The sequence below is a fragment of the Pelobates fuscus genome, chromosome 4 (assembly GCF_036172605.1).
Source record: "Pelobates fuscus isolate aPelFus1 chromosome 4, aPelFus1.pri, whole genome shotgun sequence".
Lineage (NCBI taxonomy): Eukaryota > Metazoa > Chordata > Amphibia > Anura > Pelobatidae > Pelobates > Pelobates fuscus.
Genome location: NC_086320.1, coordinates 329,206,801 through 329,228,475, shown reverse-complemented (window position 1 = coordinate 329,228,475; position 21,675 = coordinate 329,206,801). Strand labels below are relative to the sequence as shown.

The following is a 21,675-nucleotide window of genomic DNA, read 5'->3' as shown; positions in this document are numbered from 1 at the left end:
TACACTTAGTGTATGTAACCTGATTACACTACCTTGACTTTGAAGCAGACAACAGGTCCTGTTGCATTCTGGTTTAGTTAGCTCAGTGGAGCTAAAGTCAAGAGGCAGCAATTGCCCAGAGCACCTACCTTACAAAGACTACTCATTGAGCTGCATTGGGAAGTATGTGTTTGGACAGTCACAAAAAAATCTGGGCAGGATTAGTAGGGGATGGCTTGCAAAAGCTGCAGACAAGAAAACTGCAGGTTGTGCAATCTGTTTTTAGTCAATCTGTTTATTTTGTAGTTGGGCACTGGAGTGTCCCTTTAAGGATGATTTGAAATTTACACTTTGTAGTTAGTGACTGTATTAAATTTGAGGTGTAATGTGTAATTCTTACATTTGCTCCTGTTACTGAAACCAAACTCTTGTTTCTATAACCATAACGCGTATCACTACTAAGATTGAACTTACTCAATTTACTACTCCTATGCCACAAACGTGTGCCACAAACGTGTTACTATGATTTATTCTGCCTTTGGACAACAGGATGAGTTACTGTAGCCAACTTTACAAAATCAGTTGTCATTACTCACACTGATGTGCTGCTTCAGATTTTCATGAAGTTGAAATCCTACTTCAATTGCTTCTTCGTTTATATTAGTTATAATGCAGAGGTGCTGAGATAGGCGTTCTGTAAGGAAAGGAGCACATAAAGCAGAAATGAGATAATCAGCACGGAACTCAAGTGACATCACATCAAGTGCTTTAAAAGTCTTTTGTTTGTGACATTATATAAAGAGCACACTATTTATGATAACCTCCAAATCATTTAAAGTGACAGAAACCCAAATGGTGTTTCAATCCATGAGATCAGTAAGATATATCATGATTTATTGATGAGCTATTTAATCCAGAGCAGATTTATGTTTTTTTAAATAGTACCACACTCTCCAGCAGAGTATAATAGTGATACAGTTAATAGTGACAAAGTGAGTTCAAATGTAAATATAAAACACATACTATGGGCCAGAAGGGAATGATAACCCTACACTATGCAGACTGTGGTCTAAAGGGCAGGAATATTAATTATATAAAGCTATCTGCTATCACAGTATGCAGGAATGGCCAGGATGTTTTCATATAGGAACAAGCAGTGACTGCATGTGTGATTCATTAGACTAGATGAACATCATGGGAGATTAAATCCACAAAATATATAAGTGATGGTTAACCTTTGCACCTCTGTCAGTACTGGACGTCATTGCTTTTGATGTTTATTCAGCGAGCAGCTACTATTTATATCACTGGAATTTTTTTTCAGGACACCTAGCCTCTCTCCCTATTAAGTTTTATGATCAGTCTATTATATACTGATTTTCATCTCAATGTATATTCTCTCCTCTGATACCTATATATTGCTCTGGCTGACGAATGGCACATATTGACTGCTTATATTCCTAAGATCTTTCATTTATACCAAAGAGGTCTATATATAGGGATTTCTGCCTATAGGGGGTACCTTGTGACCCATTAGTGGCCCTGATTGGAGATTTTTTTGCCTCTACTTGCATGTGCAGCATACTGCCTCACAGAGCGCTGTTTAGTTATAGAGATCACTGAGGGACCTGACACTCAGATTTTAACTAGTTTCTATTAAAGTTTACCCTTTTTTATTTTTTTGTTCTGTATGTGTAGATCCTTTTTGACCACTTTGCAGTGGTTCTTCTCTATAATCTATATCGGCGGTATAGTCGATTATTGTATATATTGGATATACTGTATATAATTCATTTGTGTATGCTTTAATTTTTTCTGGCACTATTTCTTTTAGCCTCACACACTATGGGTTTATCTAGATAGTACCGATCACGTAGTATTTGCCTACTAGTCATACTTATATCTAGGCGATGCTCAGGGTCTCGTGACTTGTTCTATTCGAGACCCTTTAGCATCCTTGTTTGTCGTTTTTTCACTATGGAATATTGTCATTTATTGTAATTTGTGTAGTGCATAGATGAACTGGCTGCTTGGTAGAGGTGGTATTGTCAATTCAGAAAAGAGGTTAATTTGATTGTATAGAAGGGCAGAAGGTTTACAGTCTAAATTCCTCTTTGAAGCTGGGACCCCAACAGAGCTACTCTGTAAGGTGTGAGAAGTCACACCTAAGTGGCCTGGAAGTCTGGTTTAAATATGAACTAACTCTCTAATTTGCCATATGTCTAGATCCCTTCGTAGACTTTGATATGTTAATGGCCAATGGCCTTGTGTTCCAGTATCATACCCAAAATAAACATTAATACTTACCCACAGATTAATAACGAAGCTTTATTTTTATTATATTTAGAATGGTACAAGTACAATCTTCTAATCAAGCCTAAACATAATTTGCGTAACTTAACCCTAGGGGAACGGATTGTGATATCCGCTAAATTGGGTCACAAGTACGGAGTATGTCATATCTATGGAATAGAAAAATAGTAACAAATTCATAGATGCAATTATTATTTCTGTGGCAAGTACATAAGAGGAGATAGAACCAATTGTTTCCATTTGGATTGATATTGGTCTGGGGGGTGGTAACTTATAGTTACTATAAGTACGCCTTATCTCCACCTCTAGGCGAGGCTTGGTAATCCACAGGGTATATATCTAATGATACTGAAGTGTGTATTGTACTTGCTTTGGGCCAAAATCTGATTTTGAGTGAGTCACCATCTTTCCTGCCAGAGACCCCCTGGCCAGAAGCTTTACTTTGAAGACCTAAGGAGTAAGTGATTAGTACTTCTGTTATTTTATCCCTTTTGTTTTTATCTGTTGTTGGTGTAACTAATTTGATTGTCATCTATAGTTTTGTATGCACTGTGATTATTTTTTGTTTATAGTATATATATTTCTTTATTATGTTCTGCCTTTGTCTGGTAAAGAATCACATTACGTGAAGAGACTAATTAGTGTTGTGCAATTGTAAAGATATTGTGCTAAGTTGTATTTGGGGGATTTTTATTATAAAGTTACCTGGGGGTGGCAGCATTAAAATAGTTATATTATTATTATTATTATGGTTAAGGGTGGTAGACAAATACAAAAAAATAGATAACCGCACCTTAGAACACAGTAATGTACAAAAGTGAAGTCAATATAAATTATATTTACATACTTTGTTAAAAGTCTATGAAGTATTTGGCTGTTATACAGTGCATGGTATCTCAAAGAAAAAGGAAAAAGAGAGATAATAATAATGCAGTATTTCTTTAACACAGTGAAGTAGAGTGCTATAGCAAAAACTCATAGATAATAAACAAAAAAAGAAAAAAAATGCCATTCTACCTGTGTATGATTTACTGAGTAGATTATAGGCTTAAAAAGTAACTTTTAATAAATAAATCTAAAATAAAAATATATTAAAGAAAAATCATATGAACAACAGGAGTGGATGGAGACTATACAGTGAGTAAAACTCTGACTACTTATACAAGCTGTAAAAGTGTATACATAACACTAATGCTGAAGCAATACTGTTTTGCTACAATATAACATCAGTGTATTCCCAAGTAATAGAAGTGATACTATATTATATATCACTAATAGCTGTAACAAAAGGGGGGAGATAAGATGACTGCTAAACCAGTGCTGTCAATAGTTAAAAGATTTATGGATAAGTAAATCCCTACATGATAGTACAACTAACGACATGGGTAAGCTCAACATACAATAATTGATAATGTTCTATGGTGCTTAAAGGGAAACTCCAGTGCCAGAAAAACGATCCGTTTTTCTGGCACTGGAGGGTCCCTCTCCCTCCCACCCACCAATCCCCGGTTACTGAAGGAGTGAAAACCCCTTCAGTGACTTACCTGGGACAGCGGCGATGTCCCTCGCCGCTGTCTCCGCCTCCGCGACGCTCCTCCTAGTGATTACGTCGGCCGGTGGGCGAGACTAATCTCGCTCACCGGCCGAGGAGACCTAATGCGCATGCGTGGAAATTCCGCGCATGCGCATTACGTCTCCCCATAGGAAAGCATTGAAAAATCATTTCAATGCTTTCCTATGGGGTTTTGAGCGACGCTGGAGGTCCTCACACAGCGTGAGGACGTCCAGCGACGCTCTAGCACAGGAAACCTGTGCTAGAACCCAGGAAGTGACCTCTAGTGGCTGTCTAATAGACAGCCACTAGAGGTGGAGTTAACCCTGCAATGTAAATATTGCAGTTTATGAAAAACTGCAATAATTACAGTTGCAGGGTTAAGGGTAGTGGGAGTTGGCACCCAGACCACTCCAATGAGCAGAAGTGGTCTGGGTGCCTGGAGTGTCCCTTTAACCTCTGAAAGATCCAAGATAATGGTTCAGCTAAGACAGATTTCTGACAGACGGCGATTAGCCAGTTAACCCCTTAAGGACACATGACATGTGTGACATGTCACTATTCCCTTTTATTCCAGAAGTTTGGTCCTTAAGGGGTTAAATATCACAAAATCTGCCTAGATCATAGCAGCGTATTGATAATAAATAAAGGTTTCTGTCAAGCAGTAAAGTGTAAAATAAGGGGTTGCTAACCTGGCTCCGTTTTTTCTCCAAGATACCTAGCAGTATACTGTATTCTAGTGTAACAATGGCTGCCTGCACTGAGTTATCTTATGCTTTACCACAGTGGAGCACAAAGTAGTAGCTCACCTGTGAAGGAGTGCTGACAGGCAGCAGTTAACCGGTTAAAAGTCACACAAGTTGCCTAAGTGCTAGCTGCATCTAAATAGTAGGTCAAAGTATAAAGAGAGGGTTTGCAAACAGTTTTGAACAGGTTGCCTAGGTAGTAGAAAATATACAGACAGTGACAGAGGAAGGCATATAGAATAAAGATTCCTGAGTCTTGTGCCTTCGAGGGCACCCCTTAATAAAATGCCTGGTCTTATCAATCTCCCCCCATAAACATAATAAAGGAAAAAGAAAGGGAAATAAAGTATGTACAGAGCACATAAAATTAGTGTTAAGAGTCTCCAATATGCACTCCTGAGATGCTGGACATGAAAGAACTTGATGTCGGTAATTTAGCAATTGATAAGCAGAGAGTTAGGTGCCGACATCAATAATGTGTCAGTATGTGTCCAGAGCCCCTGACGTGCATGTTTCGCCAGTGAAGCTCATCAGAGGGGAACCAGATACAGGCAAGTATAGGAGTATTTAAATCATAAGCTCTTAATTGATTGGGAGATTTTCAGGATTCTGACCAATGGTAGCTTGGGAAGGGAAACTCAACCATTAAGAAATAATTGACTAATTAACCCTATGTTTAACTGAATCTTATGGTTTTTTACTGAATATTAAAATGATTGATTATAAAAAAAAAAAAGGTGGAAAAGTGTAAGTAACACTTATATGTGATTAACAATAGTGACATAGTTAGTTGAACGAACATAGCAACGTTTATCTGCTAAACTATTTACTGATTAGTGCAGATATATTAGTGGATTCCTAAACTTGCTGACTAAAATGTAACATTAATGAAAGTTTTTAGGATTTTAAGATTTTAGGAGAGAGAATGTTTGTAATAGACCTAAATTAATATTGATAATGAATAATTATGCATTTATTTGTGAATGAAGGGGGTAAAATTAAATTCTTCATTTAGTCCCAAGGGGGATAAGGTCTTACATTCATGTATCCATCTGGATTCTTTCCTTAATAGGGTGAGATTAAAATTACCCTTTCTAGTGTTCAGGTGGATACGTTCTAAAACCTGAAACGTAAGATGAGATGCATCCGAGTTATGGAAGTTCCTTGTGTGATTGGAGACAGGAGTCGAAATGTTTAGGTTTGAGACGGAATTCACATGTTGTAGGATTCTCCTTCTCAGTTCTTGGAAGGTTTTTCCTATATATTGTAGTTTACAGCTACAAGTAATGATGTAAACTACTTTTGTGGTGCTGCAATTAACAAAATCATTAATCGGATGTGTTTTCTGCGTATTGGTGCATAAGACTGATTTTGATGGTTTGATAACCCGACATGCCTTACATTTCCCACATCTAAAAATTCCCTTTGTTTCTTGTAGCCATGTCTTAGGTGATGGTTTTGGTTCAAGATGACTATGAACTAGCAGGTCACGCAGATTGTTAGCTCATCTTGCTGTGATACTTGGGAATATAGAAAGATTAGTGGCCACCTCTTTGTTGTGGGTGAGTATCGGCCAATTGTCTGCATAGATTTTTCGAATGGGATTCCATAGTTGATCATAAGTGCCTATGCATCTAATTGTAGGTTTAGTATCCTTCACTTTGTAATTTCTGAGACTAGTTGATCTGTCCATACTAGAGACTCGTTGGAATGCCTTTTTAAGGATTTTGTTTGGATAGCCTTGCTGTTTGATAGCAAAAACTCACTCACAATATATAGAGCTACAAAGAGCTCTGCTGTGTTGGGCGTTGACGGTACAATCCCCGTCACTGGATATATTTTCAGCTACAGGAGTGGTAGACTTTATCTGTGTCTCGAATACGTGAAGAAGAAAATTGGAATATCCAGTAGTATCCACAGTTATTGCTACAGTTCTAGCACCTTTCCCTAACACATCCTTACATTTTGCAATAACACATTAAATATCCCTGTTAGTCATAAAGTAGTAGGAATTTATTGGTTGTCAATATATATATATTTTTTTAATAAAGTCCTTATAAAATAGTATTTTTCAGAATGAGTGCAGTTGTTTACAAATAATCAGCTGCAGGAGTGTGCCTAAGGAATAAGTATGCAGTGTGCACCACCAACTATTAAGGATGGGCTGTGGGATCACACGATTGCACGGTTCCAATATTAAATGATCGTTTTCAGATAGAACTGGTAGACACAGCAGAGTCTTGATGTATTCTACCAGTCTACCAGTTACATTTAAATTGGAGAGAAAGACACAGACAAGATCAACTAATATGTTTCTTATTGTAGTATGTACCGTATTTATCGGCGTATAACACGCACTTTTTTCCACTGAAAATAGGGGAAAAATCGTGGGTGCGTGTTATACGCCGATATCCCATAATTACTTACCTGTCCTGAAGCGTGGGCCGGCTTCACAGCTTGCACCGCGGTACAGGAACTTTAATTTCATGTTCCGGTTTCCGGCGGGACTGAAAGGAAGTGTGCACAATAGTGTGCACACTTCCTTTCAGTCCCGCCGGAAACCGGAACATGAAATTAAAGTTCCTTTACCGCGGTGCAAGCTGTGAAGCCGGCCCACGCTTCAGGACAGGTAAGTAATTATGGGAGGGGAAGTACACTATGGGAGGGGAGGGGAGGGGGGGAAGTACACTATGGGAGGGGAGGGGGGGGGAAGTACACTATGGGAGGGGAGGGGGGGAAGTACACTATGGGAGGGGAGGGGGGGAAGTATACTATGGGAGGGGAGGGGGAGGGGAGGGGGGAGAATACTATGGGGGGGAGAATACTATGGGAGGGGGGAGGGGGGGAATACTATGGGAGGGGAGGGGGAGAATACTATGGGAGGGGAGGGGGAGAATACTATGGGAGGGGAGGGGGGAGAATACTATGGGAGGGGAGGGGGGGAGAATACTATGGGAGGGGAGGGGGAGAATACTATGGGAGGGGAGGGGGAGAATACTATGAGAGGGGAGGGGGGAGAATACTATGGGAGTGGAGGGGGGGAATACTATGGGAGGGGAGGGGGGAGAATACTATGGGAGGGGAGGGGGGGAGAATACTATGGGAGGGGAGGGGGGAGAATACTATGGGAGGGGAGGGGGGGAGAATACTATGGGAGGGGAGGGGGAGAATACTATGGGAGGGGGGAGAATACTATGGGAGGGGGGGACACTATGGGATGAGGGGGGAACACTATGGGATGAGGGGGGGGGAATACTATGGGAGGGGGGAAATTTCCTGGAATTTCTTTCTAAAAATGAGGTGCGTGTTATACGCCGGTGCGTGTTATACGCCGATAAATACGGTAAGTTCAAGACAGGAAAATATAATTTAACTTTAAAAGAACATGTACTTAGCATTGTTGGAAAACAATTCCAATGCTGCTTCCTGAATATAAACTGCACTTCATTTGTTGAAAACTTGTTATTTTTCAATATATGTTACAATTTTAATGAAATAAACATATCTTAAAATTACACTGTTTGGCTCATTAAACTATGGTTGTCATTTTGCCATCATACTAATATTGGAGTCTTTCGGATCACTGCGCATCACTTAATACCAGAGAAATCTTCTACATTCTATGTTAATGTCAAAATTGTCCAGTTCTATTAACCATTAATCTATTAATCTATTGCAACAATTTAGCTTCTATTAAAATGACTAATAGTTATAATCATTGATGCACTGTGCTGTTAATAATAACAGCTAGGGATTTGCAGCATTGCGTCATATACCCCTCAGGCACATTGCGATGTCATTCCAATTAAAATTAAGTGGATAATAGTAAATATTGTATATAATACACGAATAGCATTTCCTTTAGAAAATACCTGTGCCAAGACTAGTTACACATTTGTTTATGCATCTCAAATATCTACCACGCATCAGCACTGATCTAGCCCAACCCTGGTTTTTCCGAGCTATGACAGCAAAGGAAAACACAAACAGCTATAAATGATAAATTACAATATACTTACGTAAGATGTACATGAAACTACACTGTATATATTTAAGTTTAGCCACTGGGGTATGTGACACATACAGCCACCCACACTTAGACCCTTATCCCCAGAAACTGAGAAATTAATTCATGCCGGCACTGACTTGGAGATGAGCTACAGTGTGAATATTTTCCTTACCAAAAAAATCAACAAATAAAGAGAACATAAAAAGTGTAGCTAAAAGGAGACATTGAAGGCTGGCATATTTAACCCCTTAAGGATGATGATGATTCCCTTTTATTCCAGAAGTTTGGTCCTTAAGGGGTTAATGCAGTACATGCTAAAGCAGTTAATCATAGGTTTTAAGTGCTTGATCACTTTCAGTCCTCCACATTTCTAGCATATAAAGATTCACACACAAAAAAACATATTTAGTGTTTATCCATGCTGCTGCCTGTGTACTTGTAATTGTATTTCGCAATAAAGCCCTATGTGAATATCTTGGTGGATCCAATTCTTTACTCATTATAACAAACTAGAGTGCAGAATTTCAGCTACTAATACAATCAAATGTAGACTATAGGATGGAGTTGATAATATTTCTAAAGCATTATCTAGACCAGTGGTACCCAACCAAGTCCTCATCAACCATCAACAGTCCAGGTTTTGTCAGTATCTCCATTTGACTAAATCAGGGAACTACATAAATCCTGGATTGTTTATGGTCCATGAGGACTGGGTTGGGGACCACTGATCAAGACGAGGGGTAGACAACCTTTGGCACTCCAGATGTAATGGATTACATCTCCTTTGATATTTTGCCAGAATTATGGGAGATGTAGTCCACAACATTTGCAATGCCAAAGGTTGCCTAACCATGATCTAGACGATGAAAATAAAATACAAATTATTTTAAAATTAGATATTCAGCTTGTAATTTCTGTAAAAGGCATTGCAGCTTCTTTACGTGAGCGATGCTCTTTCCAAACTAGGAAGCATATCTGTTAGCCATCCAATGGTAAAGCTTGTAGCTTTCCATTGTTTTCTGTAGGAGATGAGAAGATTCCATAAACTCTATCCCAGTTGAGGTTTATAGGATATATAGTTCAGCACCCAGTAGCAATCTCATTTATCAAGTAAGATAAATGAGACAGGTGCCTAAGCTGATAGCAGCTGCAAAATATTAGCTTACTTACCACAGCTGTACTACAGCTCCTATCGATCTATTGACAGTTCCATTCACAGGTCTAGGTTTGGCCATGATTCTATTCACCAACTCGAGATAAGGCAAACAGACAAAGTGTAATTTATCATGAAGAGGTTACCGTATGTAGTCATGCATAGCATGTATCTGCCCATTAAGATAGGCTTATATATGCTTCCAACTTATAGCTGCAGCAACACTTCATGAAATTACATGAAACAACTACAAAGACACAGGGACTGGGTGTGACATAACTCTGTATTTTATTGTCCCAGTTAATTTCCCTGCATTCGGAAGATGGATCTACCGAACACCGACCACCCCCCTGGCTCATTGAACTTCAAAGGAAAACACAAAAGTGCTCTCTCTGTGTCCCGAACTCTAAAGCAGACCCCGCGAACGCCTGCTTCTTTCCACGACAAGCCAGGAGATCGCTGTTCGGTAGGATTGTTCGCAAGAACAAGGTGAACAATGAGCCAGGGGAACCGTTTGACTTTTGGAACTCCCTAAGGTGACCGACCGCTACCCTTGATTCTCTGGAACTGATTTGGGCAGACGCCACGTGTACGGTCGGTCAGAACTTTACCCCGTTGGTGATTCGGCTGGGTTTGTGGGATCTGAGCACAATTTGGATATGTTTGGCGCTCAGATCCAGGCTATCTAGGGATATAATGATTGTGGGGGTTCCTATGTATGTTATATGTATTTTGGGGTATTTTATGTTTTATATTTTGTACCTCTAGTGCCTGGGAGATAATTAGTTTAAGCAAAGTACACTAAATTATCTCCCAGACACAGAGACTCCTGGTTCGTGTTTTGGGCGTGTTATACTATGTCTTTCCTTGAGACCCCATGCTGGCTGTCTGTCTGTGTATATAAGTTGGCTATTTGTCTGGAATTCATTTTTCCTGTTGTACCCTTCATCAAGTCTTGACTGATGTTTGAGCATGTGAACGACGAAGCGATTGATTTGTTCTCACAACTTGCTTGGATTTTGGGAGAGTACGAACTAGCGTACTATGCGAACGGGCTATATTCACTTAAGCCTTTAGCATTTCGGGAGTGTGTGAACAAACCTCATGTACTTCATGAAGTACATGATGTTCGTTACACTGGGCATTTTTTGTGCTGAAAAACCCCAACTCGGCTTATACTCGAGTCAATTGTCTGTATTATGGCAATTTACATTGCCATAATACAGACAATGGGGCTGTGTAGGAGGGGGGCTGGCAGGGAGCTCTTACTTACCTCCCCTGCAGCTCCTGTCAGCTCCCTCCGCCGCCGCGCCGGTCCGTTCAGCACCTCTGTCAGCTCCCAGTGTAAGTCTCGCGAGAGCCGCGGGGTCATAGTGCGGCCGCGAGACTTACACTGGGACTTACACTGGGAGCTGCACGGACCGGCGCGGAGGAGGAGGGAGCTGACAGGAGCGGTAAGTAACAGCTCTGCCAGCCCCCCTCCTACACAGCCCATCCACTGGACCACCAGGGATTGAGAGGCCCCCTCCCTGCCATGTAGCAAGCAGGGAGGGGGGACGAAAAATAATAAAATAATAATAAAATAAAAAAAATAATAATTAAATAAAATAAAAAATAATAATGAAAACATTTAAATAATTAAAAAATAATAATAAAATTGCCCACCCCCCACCAAGGCTCTGCAACACACACACACACACTGCACTCATACACACACACACTGCACTCATACACACACTGCACTCATACACACGCACTGCACTCATACACACGCACTGCACTCATACACACGCACTGCACTCATACACAGACTGCATTCATACACACACTGCACTCATACACACACACTGTACTCATACACACACACTGCACTCATACACACACACTGCATTCATACACACACTGCACTCATACACACACACTGCACTCATACACACACACTGCACTCATACACACACACACACTGCACTCATACACGCACACACACTGCACTCATACACGCACACTGCACTCATACACACACTGCATTCATACACATACACTGCACTCATACACACACACTGCACTCATACACAGAGTGCATTCATACACACAGTGCACTCATACACACACTGCACTCATACACACACGCTGCACTCATACACACACGCTGCACTCATACACACACTGCATTCATACACACACACTGCATTCATACACACACTGCATTCACACACACACACTGCATTCATTATATACACACACTGTAAATAAATATTCAATTAATTTTTTTAGGATCTAATTTTATTTAGAAATTTACCAGTAGCTGCTGCATTTCCCACCATAGTCTTATACTCGAGTCAATAAGTTTTCCCAGTTTTTTGGGGTAAAATTTAGGGGCCTCGGCTTATATTCGGGTCGGCTTATACTCGAGTATATACGGTAAGTGCTATATAAAAAGATATAATTTTAAGTAGCAAATCTGCTTTTAACTTAAGGATGTCTTAAAGCATGTGTAACTAATAAAAAATATTATGTGATAGTGTTTCTGTATCATCCACTGAATAAAACATCCTCAGGGTTAATTACTAAAGGGAGAATTTTGGACAATTAGAAATTAATTTCAACTTTAATGCCAAAATAACTGAATTGGAAAAACTGAATTGGAGCCTGACCCTCTCCACTTAAATGTTCCCAGTCACCTGGACAGAATCTTGACTCTAGGAGGTTTTTTGATTCTCTCCCTGTTTATGCACTTTAGGTATCACGTATCACTACTGAAAATTGTCTTAAATCACCCTTTAGCGCTGACCAGCCCATCAACCTTAGGGATTAAAGTTTTGTTTGTTATTTTTATTGTTCATTCTAAAACAAAAAGTTGAGTACCATCGCTCAATTGCAACTTATTTGACTTTTTTGGTATGCAAATGTATTTCTCTGTAGTGAACACCAGCTGTTGAAATATTTGTACACTGCAGGTATGCAACTTTTGTTTAATAAAACTCTTAAAAAACCTTTATTGTACATTTCCGAGTGCAAAATTTCACTTGGGAAGTTAGTACTGTTTTCAACCCTTGGTTCTGTGTGCTATCATTGGAACTCGGATGAGAAGTGACTAAGTCATACACAGCAAACAAACACGTATGTTGGAATCCAAAACTTACATTGTTACTTTAATATTCAGAAATCAGTCTTGACAACATTTTATCCACAATCAGTGTGAGAATAGAGCTGGAAGTTTTCTCAGCTGTGCTTCTAATCGACCAGTGTTAAATTGAAAAGAGCCAAGTGCATGCCTTGTTTGATTATGAATCTGTACACATACATAAACCCACTGACTTAACAAACAAGCATTATGAATCTGTCGCTGGAACTTGTTGAGCCCACCCAAGCCTGTTGTGCATGCCCAGACCTACAAAAACTCCCAAAGTCCCTGCAATGACTTAAGTAAGAGAAAAAAAAAAGTTTAACTAGCAATTGTAGAAAGCAATAGACACATTCCATTTAACTTCCTTGCTTAATCCAGGCAAACAAATCCTCATAGAGCCTACAGACATCGTACAGTTTAGTGACTCACGTCCTGGTTTCTTATCAGTACAAAATTGGAGCAGAAAATAAAACTCAGTATTTCCTTTTCTTTCCACACCTCTATTACCATACGGTTTAGGACATGTTGTGGTCTTTGACAATTAAACAAGCCACATCCGGTCGATTCTCATCACGGCTGGCTTGAAAAGAACTAACAATGCGGAGATCGGCTGTGTCTTACGTGCTGACAAGTAACCTTGGATTTAACACAATTTTATACCAAGGGAAAAATTTAAATCGTAATTATCTCTTAACGAGATTAGATTAAATTTTATCACGGAATGTCGGCTATTTGTAGTTGACCTTCAGCTACACTCAATAGAAAGATTTGGAATTACTGCATGAGTCTCCTCTGAATTCAATTTATAATACTGATAATATTCAGACATAAAAAGCCTTAAAATCTTGTATAAAACATAACAATTTTGAAATATGTTAACCCTAGGGTTTCTAGTTCCTGAAAGAAAATATAATGCATAGTCTGTCGAAGCAGTGTGGTAATATTGATAAAAAGTGAAATTTAAGAGTTTTGGAATTAAAATAAAATTTCTATTTTTCCACCATTAGTGGCATTGCAACCAACACTATGACAGGTGCTGTTCATTGGAACCAAGCTCGTATTACCATGGACCGAGTTACAGAATACCAAAGGAGAACAAGGCAACAAGTATATCATTATTGGTCCATACTGGTACAAAAGGAGTAGAGAACCACGCCTGTGGATTTTAATCTAAAATTTGTAGCACTATTCTACAAAGTGCAGTGCTAGATACCCTACAAGCTCACAGTCTAAAGGAAATGAAGGGGATAAGGAAAGTATCTAGAATGGAACTATAGCCTTCGATCCAGTTTATTTAGTCTACTTCAATAAAAAAAAGAAAGCGTCTCGATCCTCAATTTCCTACAGAGCACTGCAATTATGGAACGACCTTCCGCACACTTTCAAATCTTTTCCAGGCCTAAAATCCCATAAGACATCCCTCTCTACGTATATCAAAGCAGAATGCACCTGTCATTGTTGATTATATATTTCTTACCTGTTCTATGTTAAATTTTGTATATATATGTCGTTTATTAATATTATTTTGTATTTTATTGTACCCTATTGTAACGATGCAATGTTTTGTGGACCTAGGACTTACTTAAAGGACCACTATAGGCACCCAGACCGCTTCAGTTCAATGAAGTGGTCTGGGTGCCAGGTCCATCTAGTTTTAACCCTGCAGCTGTAAACATAGCAGTTTCAGAGAAACTGCTATATTTACACTAGGGTTAATCCAGCCTCTAGTGGCTGTCTCATTGAGAAATGCTTTCCTATGGACTGTTTAAATGCAAGCGCGGCTTTTGCCACGCATACGCATGCAGCACTGACGTCGGCAGAGGGAGCCTAGCGTTGGAGAAAGGTAAGTGTTTAACCCCTTCAGCCCGGCGGGAGTGGGACCCTGAGGGTGGGGGGACCTAAAGACCCTATAGTGTCAGGAAAACAAATTTGTTGTCCTGGCACTATAGTGGTCCTTTAAAAACTAGAGAAATCTCAATGTATCCTTCCTGGTTACATAGTTACATAGCTGAAAAGAGACTTGCGTCCATCAAGTTCAGCCTTCCTCACATATGCTTTTGCTGTTGATCCAAAAGAAGGCAAAAAACACAGTCTGAAGCGCTTCCAATTTTGCAACAAACTAGGAAAAAATTCCTTCTTGACCCCAAAATAGCAGTCAGATGTCTCATTGGATCAAGCAGCTATTACCCCACTAATTAGAAATTGTATCCCTGTATGTTATGTTTTTGCAAGTATTTATCCAATTGCAACTTAAACATCTGTATAGACTCTGACAAAACCATCTCTTCCGGCAATGAATTCCATATCCTTATTGCTCTTACTGTAAGAAAACCTTTTCTTTGCCTTAGATGAAATCTCCTTTCTTCAAGCCTAAATGTGTGACCTCGTGTCCTATGTATAGCCCTGTTTATGAATAGATTTCCAGATAAAGGTTTGTACTGGCCCCGAATATATTTGTATAATGTTATCATGTCCCCTCTAAGGCGCCGTTTTTCCAAACTGAAGAGATTTAAATTTTTTAACCTTTCTTCATAACTAAAATGCTCCATTCCTTTTATCAATTTTGTAGCTCGTCTCTGCACTTTTTCTAGTGCCATGATATCCTTCTTTAGAACAGGTGCCCAAAATTGCACAGCATATTCAAGGTGTGGTCTTACCAGCGATTTATAAAGAAGCAAAATTATATTTTCATCTCGAGAATTTATGCCCCTATTTATACATGACAAAACCTTACTGGCCTTAGCAACGGCAGATTGACATTGCATATTGCTACCTAATTTGTTGTCTATAACAATTCCCAAATCCTTCTCGTGTGTGGTTATCCCTAGTTCACTACCATTTAGGGTGTAAATTGCTTGTGCATTCTTAACCCCGAAGTGCATAACTTTGCATTTTTCTACATTAAATTTCATCTGCCATTTTAGTGCCCAGTCCCCCAATCTATCCAAATCCCTCTGAAGCAAGGCAATATCCTGCTCACATTTTATTACTTTACAAAGTTTTGTGTCATCTGCAAACACTGATACATGGCTTTCAATGCCCATTTCAAGATCATTTATAAATATGTTAAATAGAAGCGGTCCCAAAACAGAACCCTGAGGGACACCACTTACCACTTTTGTCCAGCTTGAAAATTTACCATTTATGACAACTCGCTGTACTCTATCCTTAAGCCAATGTTCTACCCAAGAACAAGAATATTCATCTAGACCAATTTATTTTAGTTTGAAGACTAACCTATTGTGAGGAACCGTATCAAATGCCTAGGCAAAATCCAAGTAGATCACATCCACTGCAACACACTGATCTATATTTCTACTTACTTCTTCGTAGAATGCAATTAGGTTAGTTTGACATGACCTATGTTTCATAAAACCATGCTGATTATTGCTAATAACACAGTTCTTCCCAATGAATTCCTGAATATTATCCCTTAATAGCCGTTCAAATAATTTCCCTGTCACAGAAGTTAAGCTCACAGGTCTGGTGAAATATTTTCTAAATAAATAAATATAAATAAATAGCTAGTGGTTAAGTATGTGACTTTGTTAATCTAATCAATACGCCTCATGATTATAGTATCGAGAATTAAAAAGACAGTGATGAGCAGAGTCCTGACAAGTGTTCTGCTAACCTCAATAACATGCAAGGTTAGAAAAGAAAACATTTTATTTTGGTATCTGTGCGTGGGTGCAACTAACAACTGGTTATTTACGCTAAAGAGACCAAAAGAAAATCCACCATTCTCAAAACAGCTATTCAAATGATTAGCAAAACTCTCCTGTGGAGTCTGTGGTAATGTTGTTCTGGATTGTCAAGGTTTTTAAATAAATTTTCATAGTATATTTAACATGTAGATAAATCACAAAGTCCCATAGCAATTATATTTAAGATATTTTCAACTTGGTGAAGAACAGAAATGTTTGCAACATGTACTTCGTGATAAATTACCTTGAATATCACAAACTTTGTTTACCATCTCCTAATTTTAGTTACAGAACATCTGTAACAATGGCACTTCTTTAAAAAGTAAAGTAATTGATGAAGACTTTGTGCTAGCCAATCTGAAAACAAATGCAATGAACATAGACATGCCAACTACTTCTATGTGTGTCAGTAGGAAGCAAGAGTGGAAGAAATGGCTGTGAAATTTGGACAAACATGCGCAGGCACCCTTCTCATTGGCAAGTAATGATTGAAAGAATGTTTTCTATCCATTGAAAATTGATTTGTTATCTGTAGGTGGCAAATCAATCTTAAAGAACCATATTGACTATACCCTTATTTAGTGACTATGGTGCCAGTTCATGATCCACTCATTTTTAAGTGAGGCACCCAAGAGCCAGCTTCCTGCTTGCCTGTTGCTAAGGTGAAAGTTCCACTTTCATCCATACTTTAATGCCATTCACTGGCTGAGCATGTCTTCTGAACTGGCATTAAAATATGGTTTACATTGATATAGATAATGCAGATATGGAACTTTCACATTGGCGATTTTAGAAAGTGGGTGTTGGATTGCAGATGCCTGAGAGGCCCATTAACGAGGAATGAGATCCCAGCCAGGATAAAGAACCATTGTGCTTCTTAAATTTTAAGACTGGTTCATTTATATATATAATCAGTGCTGTATTAATGGCTTCATGAGGCTGAAGATAAAGATTATTCTTAAAGGAACGACCATAAACACATTAAAAGACCTGATGTGGCAAATGTGCAATGAGCACCTGGTGGGACCCATGTAAGTTGTGTAGCTGTGGTTTGACATCTTAATGTGCAACAGATGTCTAGTACCTATAAACACTGCAGTAGAATTTGGTGGTTTTGGCACTAAGGTATCCCTTTAATATGGAATTTTGCATATAGAGAAATAAAAAGAGACGGTAAGGAATTGGAGAACAGTAGAATTAGCGGTCAGTCTCTTGTGCATGAGGCTCTCAGCAAATTACTGGAAAACCTAAACCAATGATTCCCTATTAGCTGAAAAGTCTAGAAGGGGAAAGAGGAGGTTGTGTGATGGGGACTGGGAACAGAAATTGGGTTTTAAACCATTTGAAAATAGTTTATCAATGCAAGGTAAGTCAGTCACTTAAAGGGGAACTCCACCTCAGTGAGATGATGTTGTTATGGAGTCTGAGTAGGGGTGGCTGCAATTGGGCTAGCAGACTAAGGGTGGCCATCGGGTGGCCCAAGCACTTAGGACCACCCGATTGGCATGTGTCTTCATAGGCCCGATCGTATGCTGCGGCGCTTTCACAGCACGATCGGAAAACCTTTTAATAATGGCAGTCAGCAAATGCAGAGAGGAAGTGAAAACCAGTAACTTCCTACCAGCTACAGAGTGAGCTACGTGAGAGAGAAGAGAGGAGGAGGAGAAGTTAGTGGGGAGTGAGGTGCAAACAGCTACAGCCTTCATACGTCTAACCACCAGAAACTACCCTTCTGCATGTGTGTCATTTTGTGCCAGTATGCACCATTGTGTGACTGTGTGTCTGCATGTGTGCCAGTATTTGTATCTGTGTATCTGTATGTGTGTGGGTGTGTGTCCGTCAATCTGCATGTGTGTCAGTGATTGTATCTGTATGCCTGTGTATCTGTGTCACTGTTTATATTGGTGTGTCTTTGTATCTGTATGCATGACAGTGTGTGCATCTGTATGTGTGCCATTGTTTTTATATGTGTGTCTGTATGTGTAACAGTGTTTGAGTCTGTATGTGCGTTAGTGTGTGTATCTATTGGTCTGTATGCATGTGTGTCTGAGTATCTGTATACTATATACATGCTATATGCATGTCAGCGTGTCTGTGTGTATATATATATATATATATATATATATATGTCAGTGTGTATCTGTGTGTCTGTATGCGTGTCAGTGTGCGTGTATTTGTTTATCAGTGTGTGTACCTGTGTGTCTTTGTATCTGCATGTGTGTCAGTGTATGTGTATATACAGGAAATACTTGAAAATTAGAGAAATCTCAATGTATGCTTCCTTGTAAGATATTTTATAAAAATGTTAGAAATAAATATGTGCATACATCTCATCATCTCGCCAACACTAGACAAAAATATACTCTGCATTCAAACGTTAACACTGCATATAAACACACCTCTGTATTTAAACAGCATTTTATATAAACACACCCTTGCATACAAAACTAACACTACACACAAATGAATGCATGCATGCATTCAAACATAAAAACACTGTTAAATACAACTCTGCGAGGATGGCCAATCGTAGCACCCTAGCTGTCAAAGCACTGTGGGATTTGTACGACAAATGTGGGTCTACCATTTGGCCACCCTTGCAATAGGTGGCACCCAAACAAATTCTTGCACTAGGGCCCTAGTGTTTCTTTAACCCCTTAAGGACCAAACTTCTGGAATAAAAGGGAATCATGACATGTCACACATGTCACGTGTCCTTAAAGGACCACTCTAGGCACCCAGACCACTTCAGCTTAATGAGGTGGTCTGGGTGCCAGGTCCCTCTAGGATTAACCCTTTTTTTTATAAACATAGCAGTTTCAGAGAAACTGCTATGTTTATACTGAGGGTTAATCCAGCCTCCAAAACCTCTAGTGGCTGTCTCACTGACAGCCGCTAGAGGCGCTTGCGTGCTTCTCACTGTGAAAATCACAGTGAGAGCACGCAAGCGTCCATAGGAAAGCATTGTAAATGCTTTCCTATGCGACCGGCTGAATGCGAGCGCGGCTCCTGCCGCGCATGCGCATTCAGCCGATGACGTCGCAAGGAAGAAGGAGAGGAGGAGTAGAGCTCCCCGTCCGGCGCTGGAGAAATAGGTACGTTTTTTTTTTTTTTTTTTTTTTATAAATCTTTATTAGACAAACATTTTTTCATTTTTTTGACATACAACAAATATGCAGGAATTAATACTTAGCAGCATATATGCACATCTATCAAATAAATACATAGATCTTTTATATTTAACATGCATAACACGTATTCACAAATAGTAATCACGTATTCACTTATAATCCAGCATATCAATACTAACATACATAGAAAAACAACAATAGGACACAACAAAAAAATAAAAAATAAATAAAAAAGAGATCCACCAACTCAGAGCGCATAATCATGATATGTTCTCTTCCACCTGTACTGGGGTTATTAACTTCTATTTTCAGTTTAAGAGATCTTTCTCTATTTATACAGATGTCGATATGTCTCGTATGAATTAAATTGGGAGATAACCATCTATAGGGTAGTTATCCAAATAGTAAGCTGTATTTATCTAACCATTCACAATACCAATTGTTTTTCCTAGAAGTGAAAGTCGAATTTTTGATCATCTCATGTTCCATTGATATTTGGTACCTTACTTGTTCTATCAGTAGTCGTTTATTAAACGACTTGGATATTTTCCAATTTCTCGCAATAATAATTTTAGCAGCGACTAAACAATGAATGGCAAAACAGATCTCTTTTTGAGAATCAAAAGGCAAATTCAGATGTAAAAGAGCCGCAGCAGCATTCTCCGGAATTCTATCTATGGTCATAGATGCAAAAATATTAAAGGCCCAGGACCAAAGAGCTTTAACAACTGGACATGACCACCAAATATGTATGTAGGTGCCTAAATGACTTCCACATCTCCAACAAGTTGGCTCGGCAGAGTGAAACATTTTGGCTAATCTAACAGGAGTATAATACCATCTATAGAGAACTTTGAAGTGGCATTCTGACAGATTCAAGCAATGGATATGTTTATTAACCCGAGTTAAAGAGGAGTTCCAGTCATCTAACGAAATTTGCAATTTCAAGTCTAATTCCCACGTCTTGATCAATCTATAAGGCGACTCCTTAAGGGGTTCCAACATTGATGAGGCAACAGACATGCTCTTTTTAATAGATTGAGACTTAAACATAACTTCCAAATTTTTAGCAAAAATAGAAGTCGATTTGAGCACGTTTTTATGTATAAAGTTTTTTATCCGCAAATAAGTGAAAATTTCTCTAGATGTAATATGAAAAATATCAATTAAGGTCTGAAATGACAAAATATTATCGCCTTGCATAATTTGTAATAACTTAATTTTATCTGCATTAGCCCAGTTCTTTAGAGAAAAATCTTTTATAAGGATTTGCAGTATATCTAGTGTACATGTATTAGGTATCTTATTAATTAGGCCTAATTTTTTCTTAATTGTTATCCACTCTTCCAAAATTTGAAATAATATCGTGGAGTTCTTAAACGTGTTGATTAAAGAATTGTTTGTGACTGTCCACATCAAAAATTGCAATGTATCTGTTTGCACCATTTCAGACTCTAAAATATACCATGGTTCAGGGACCTGCACTGGGTCCTGAAGGAGATAGATATGTCTAATAATATTTGCATAATAACTGTAGGTAATACTAGGGTAATTTAATCCACCATTGGACAGTTTTTTAGTTAAGATCTGTTGAGCAATTCTGGGTTTTTTATTATTCCAGATAAAATTGTTGAAGCTAGATTGGATCATAGCCAACCAAGACCCCGGGACTTTGAGTGGCATCATAGAGAACATATATAGCCATTTAGGCAAAATATATGAATTGATAACATTTATTTTACCTTGCCAGGAGGTTTCTAAATTTTTCCATCTTTTAAGTTTGAGATTCATATTTCTCATGAAAAACATTGTATTCCTCTCCATTATGTCTGTCACATTGGCAGTTATAAATAGTCCTAAATAGTTTAATTCTGAGTCTGTCCATATAAATTTATAGGAGTGGGTTAAGGTATTTACCAGATCATTGTTCAAATTCAAAAACATTACTGTGGTTTTAG

General features: G+C 38.8%; 1 protein-coding gene across 2 annotated transcripts in view; it reads right to left on the bottom strand.

Annotated features, from left to right (window-relative positions):
- Positions 1 to 21,675, bottom strand: part of CRPPA (CDP-L-ribitol pyrophosphorylase A) — a 348,505-nt gene that overhangs the window by 155,572 nt on the left and 171,258 nt on the right. For both annotated transcript variants that reach the window (XM_063450737.1, XM_063450738.1), the window contains exon 6: positions 576 to 673. In XM_063450737.1, the coding sequence (XP_063306807.1) occupies positions 576 to 673 (98 nt within the window). The remainder of the gene's footprint in view (positions 1 to 575; positions 674 to 21,675) is intronic.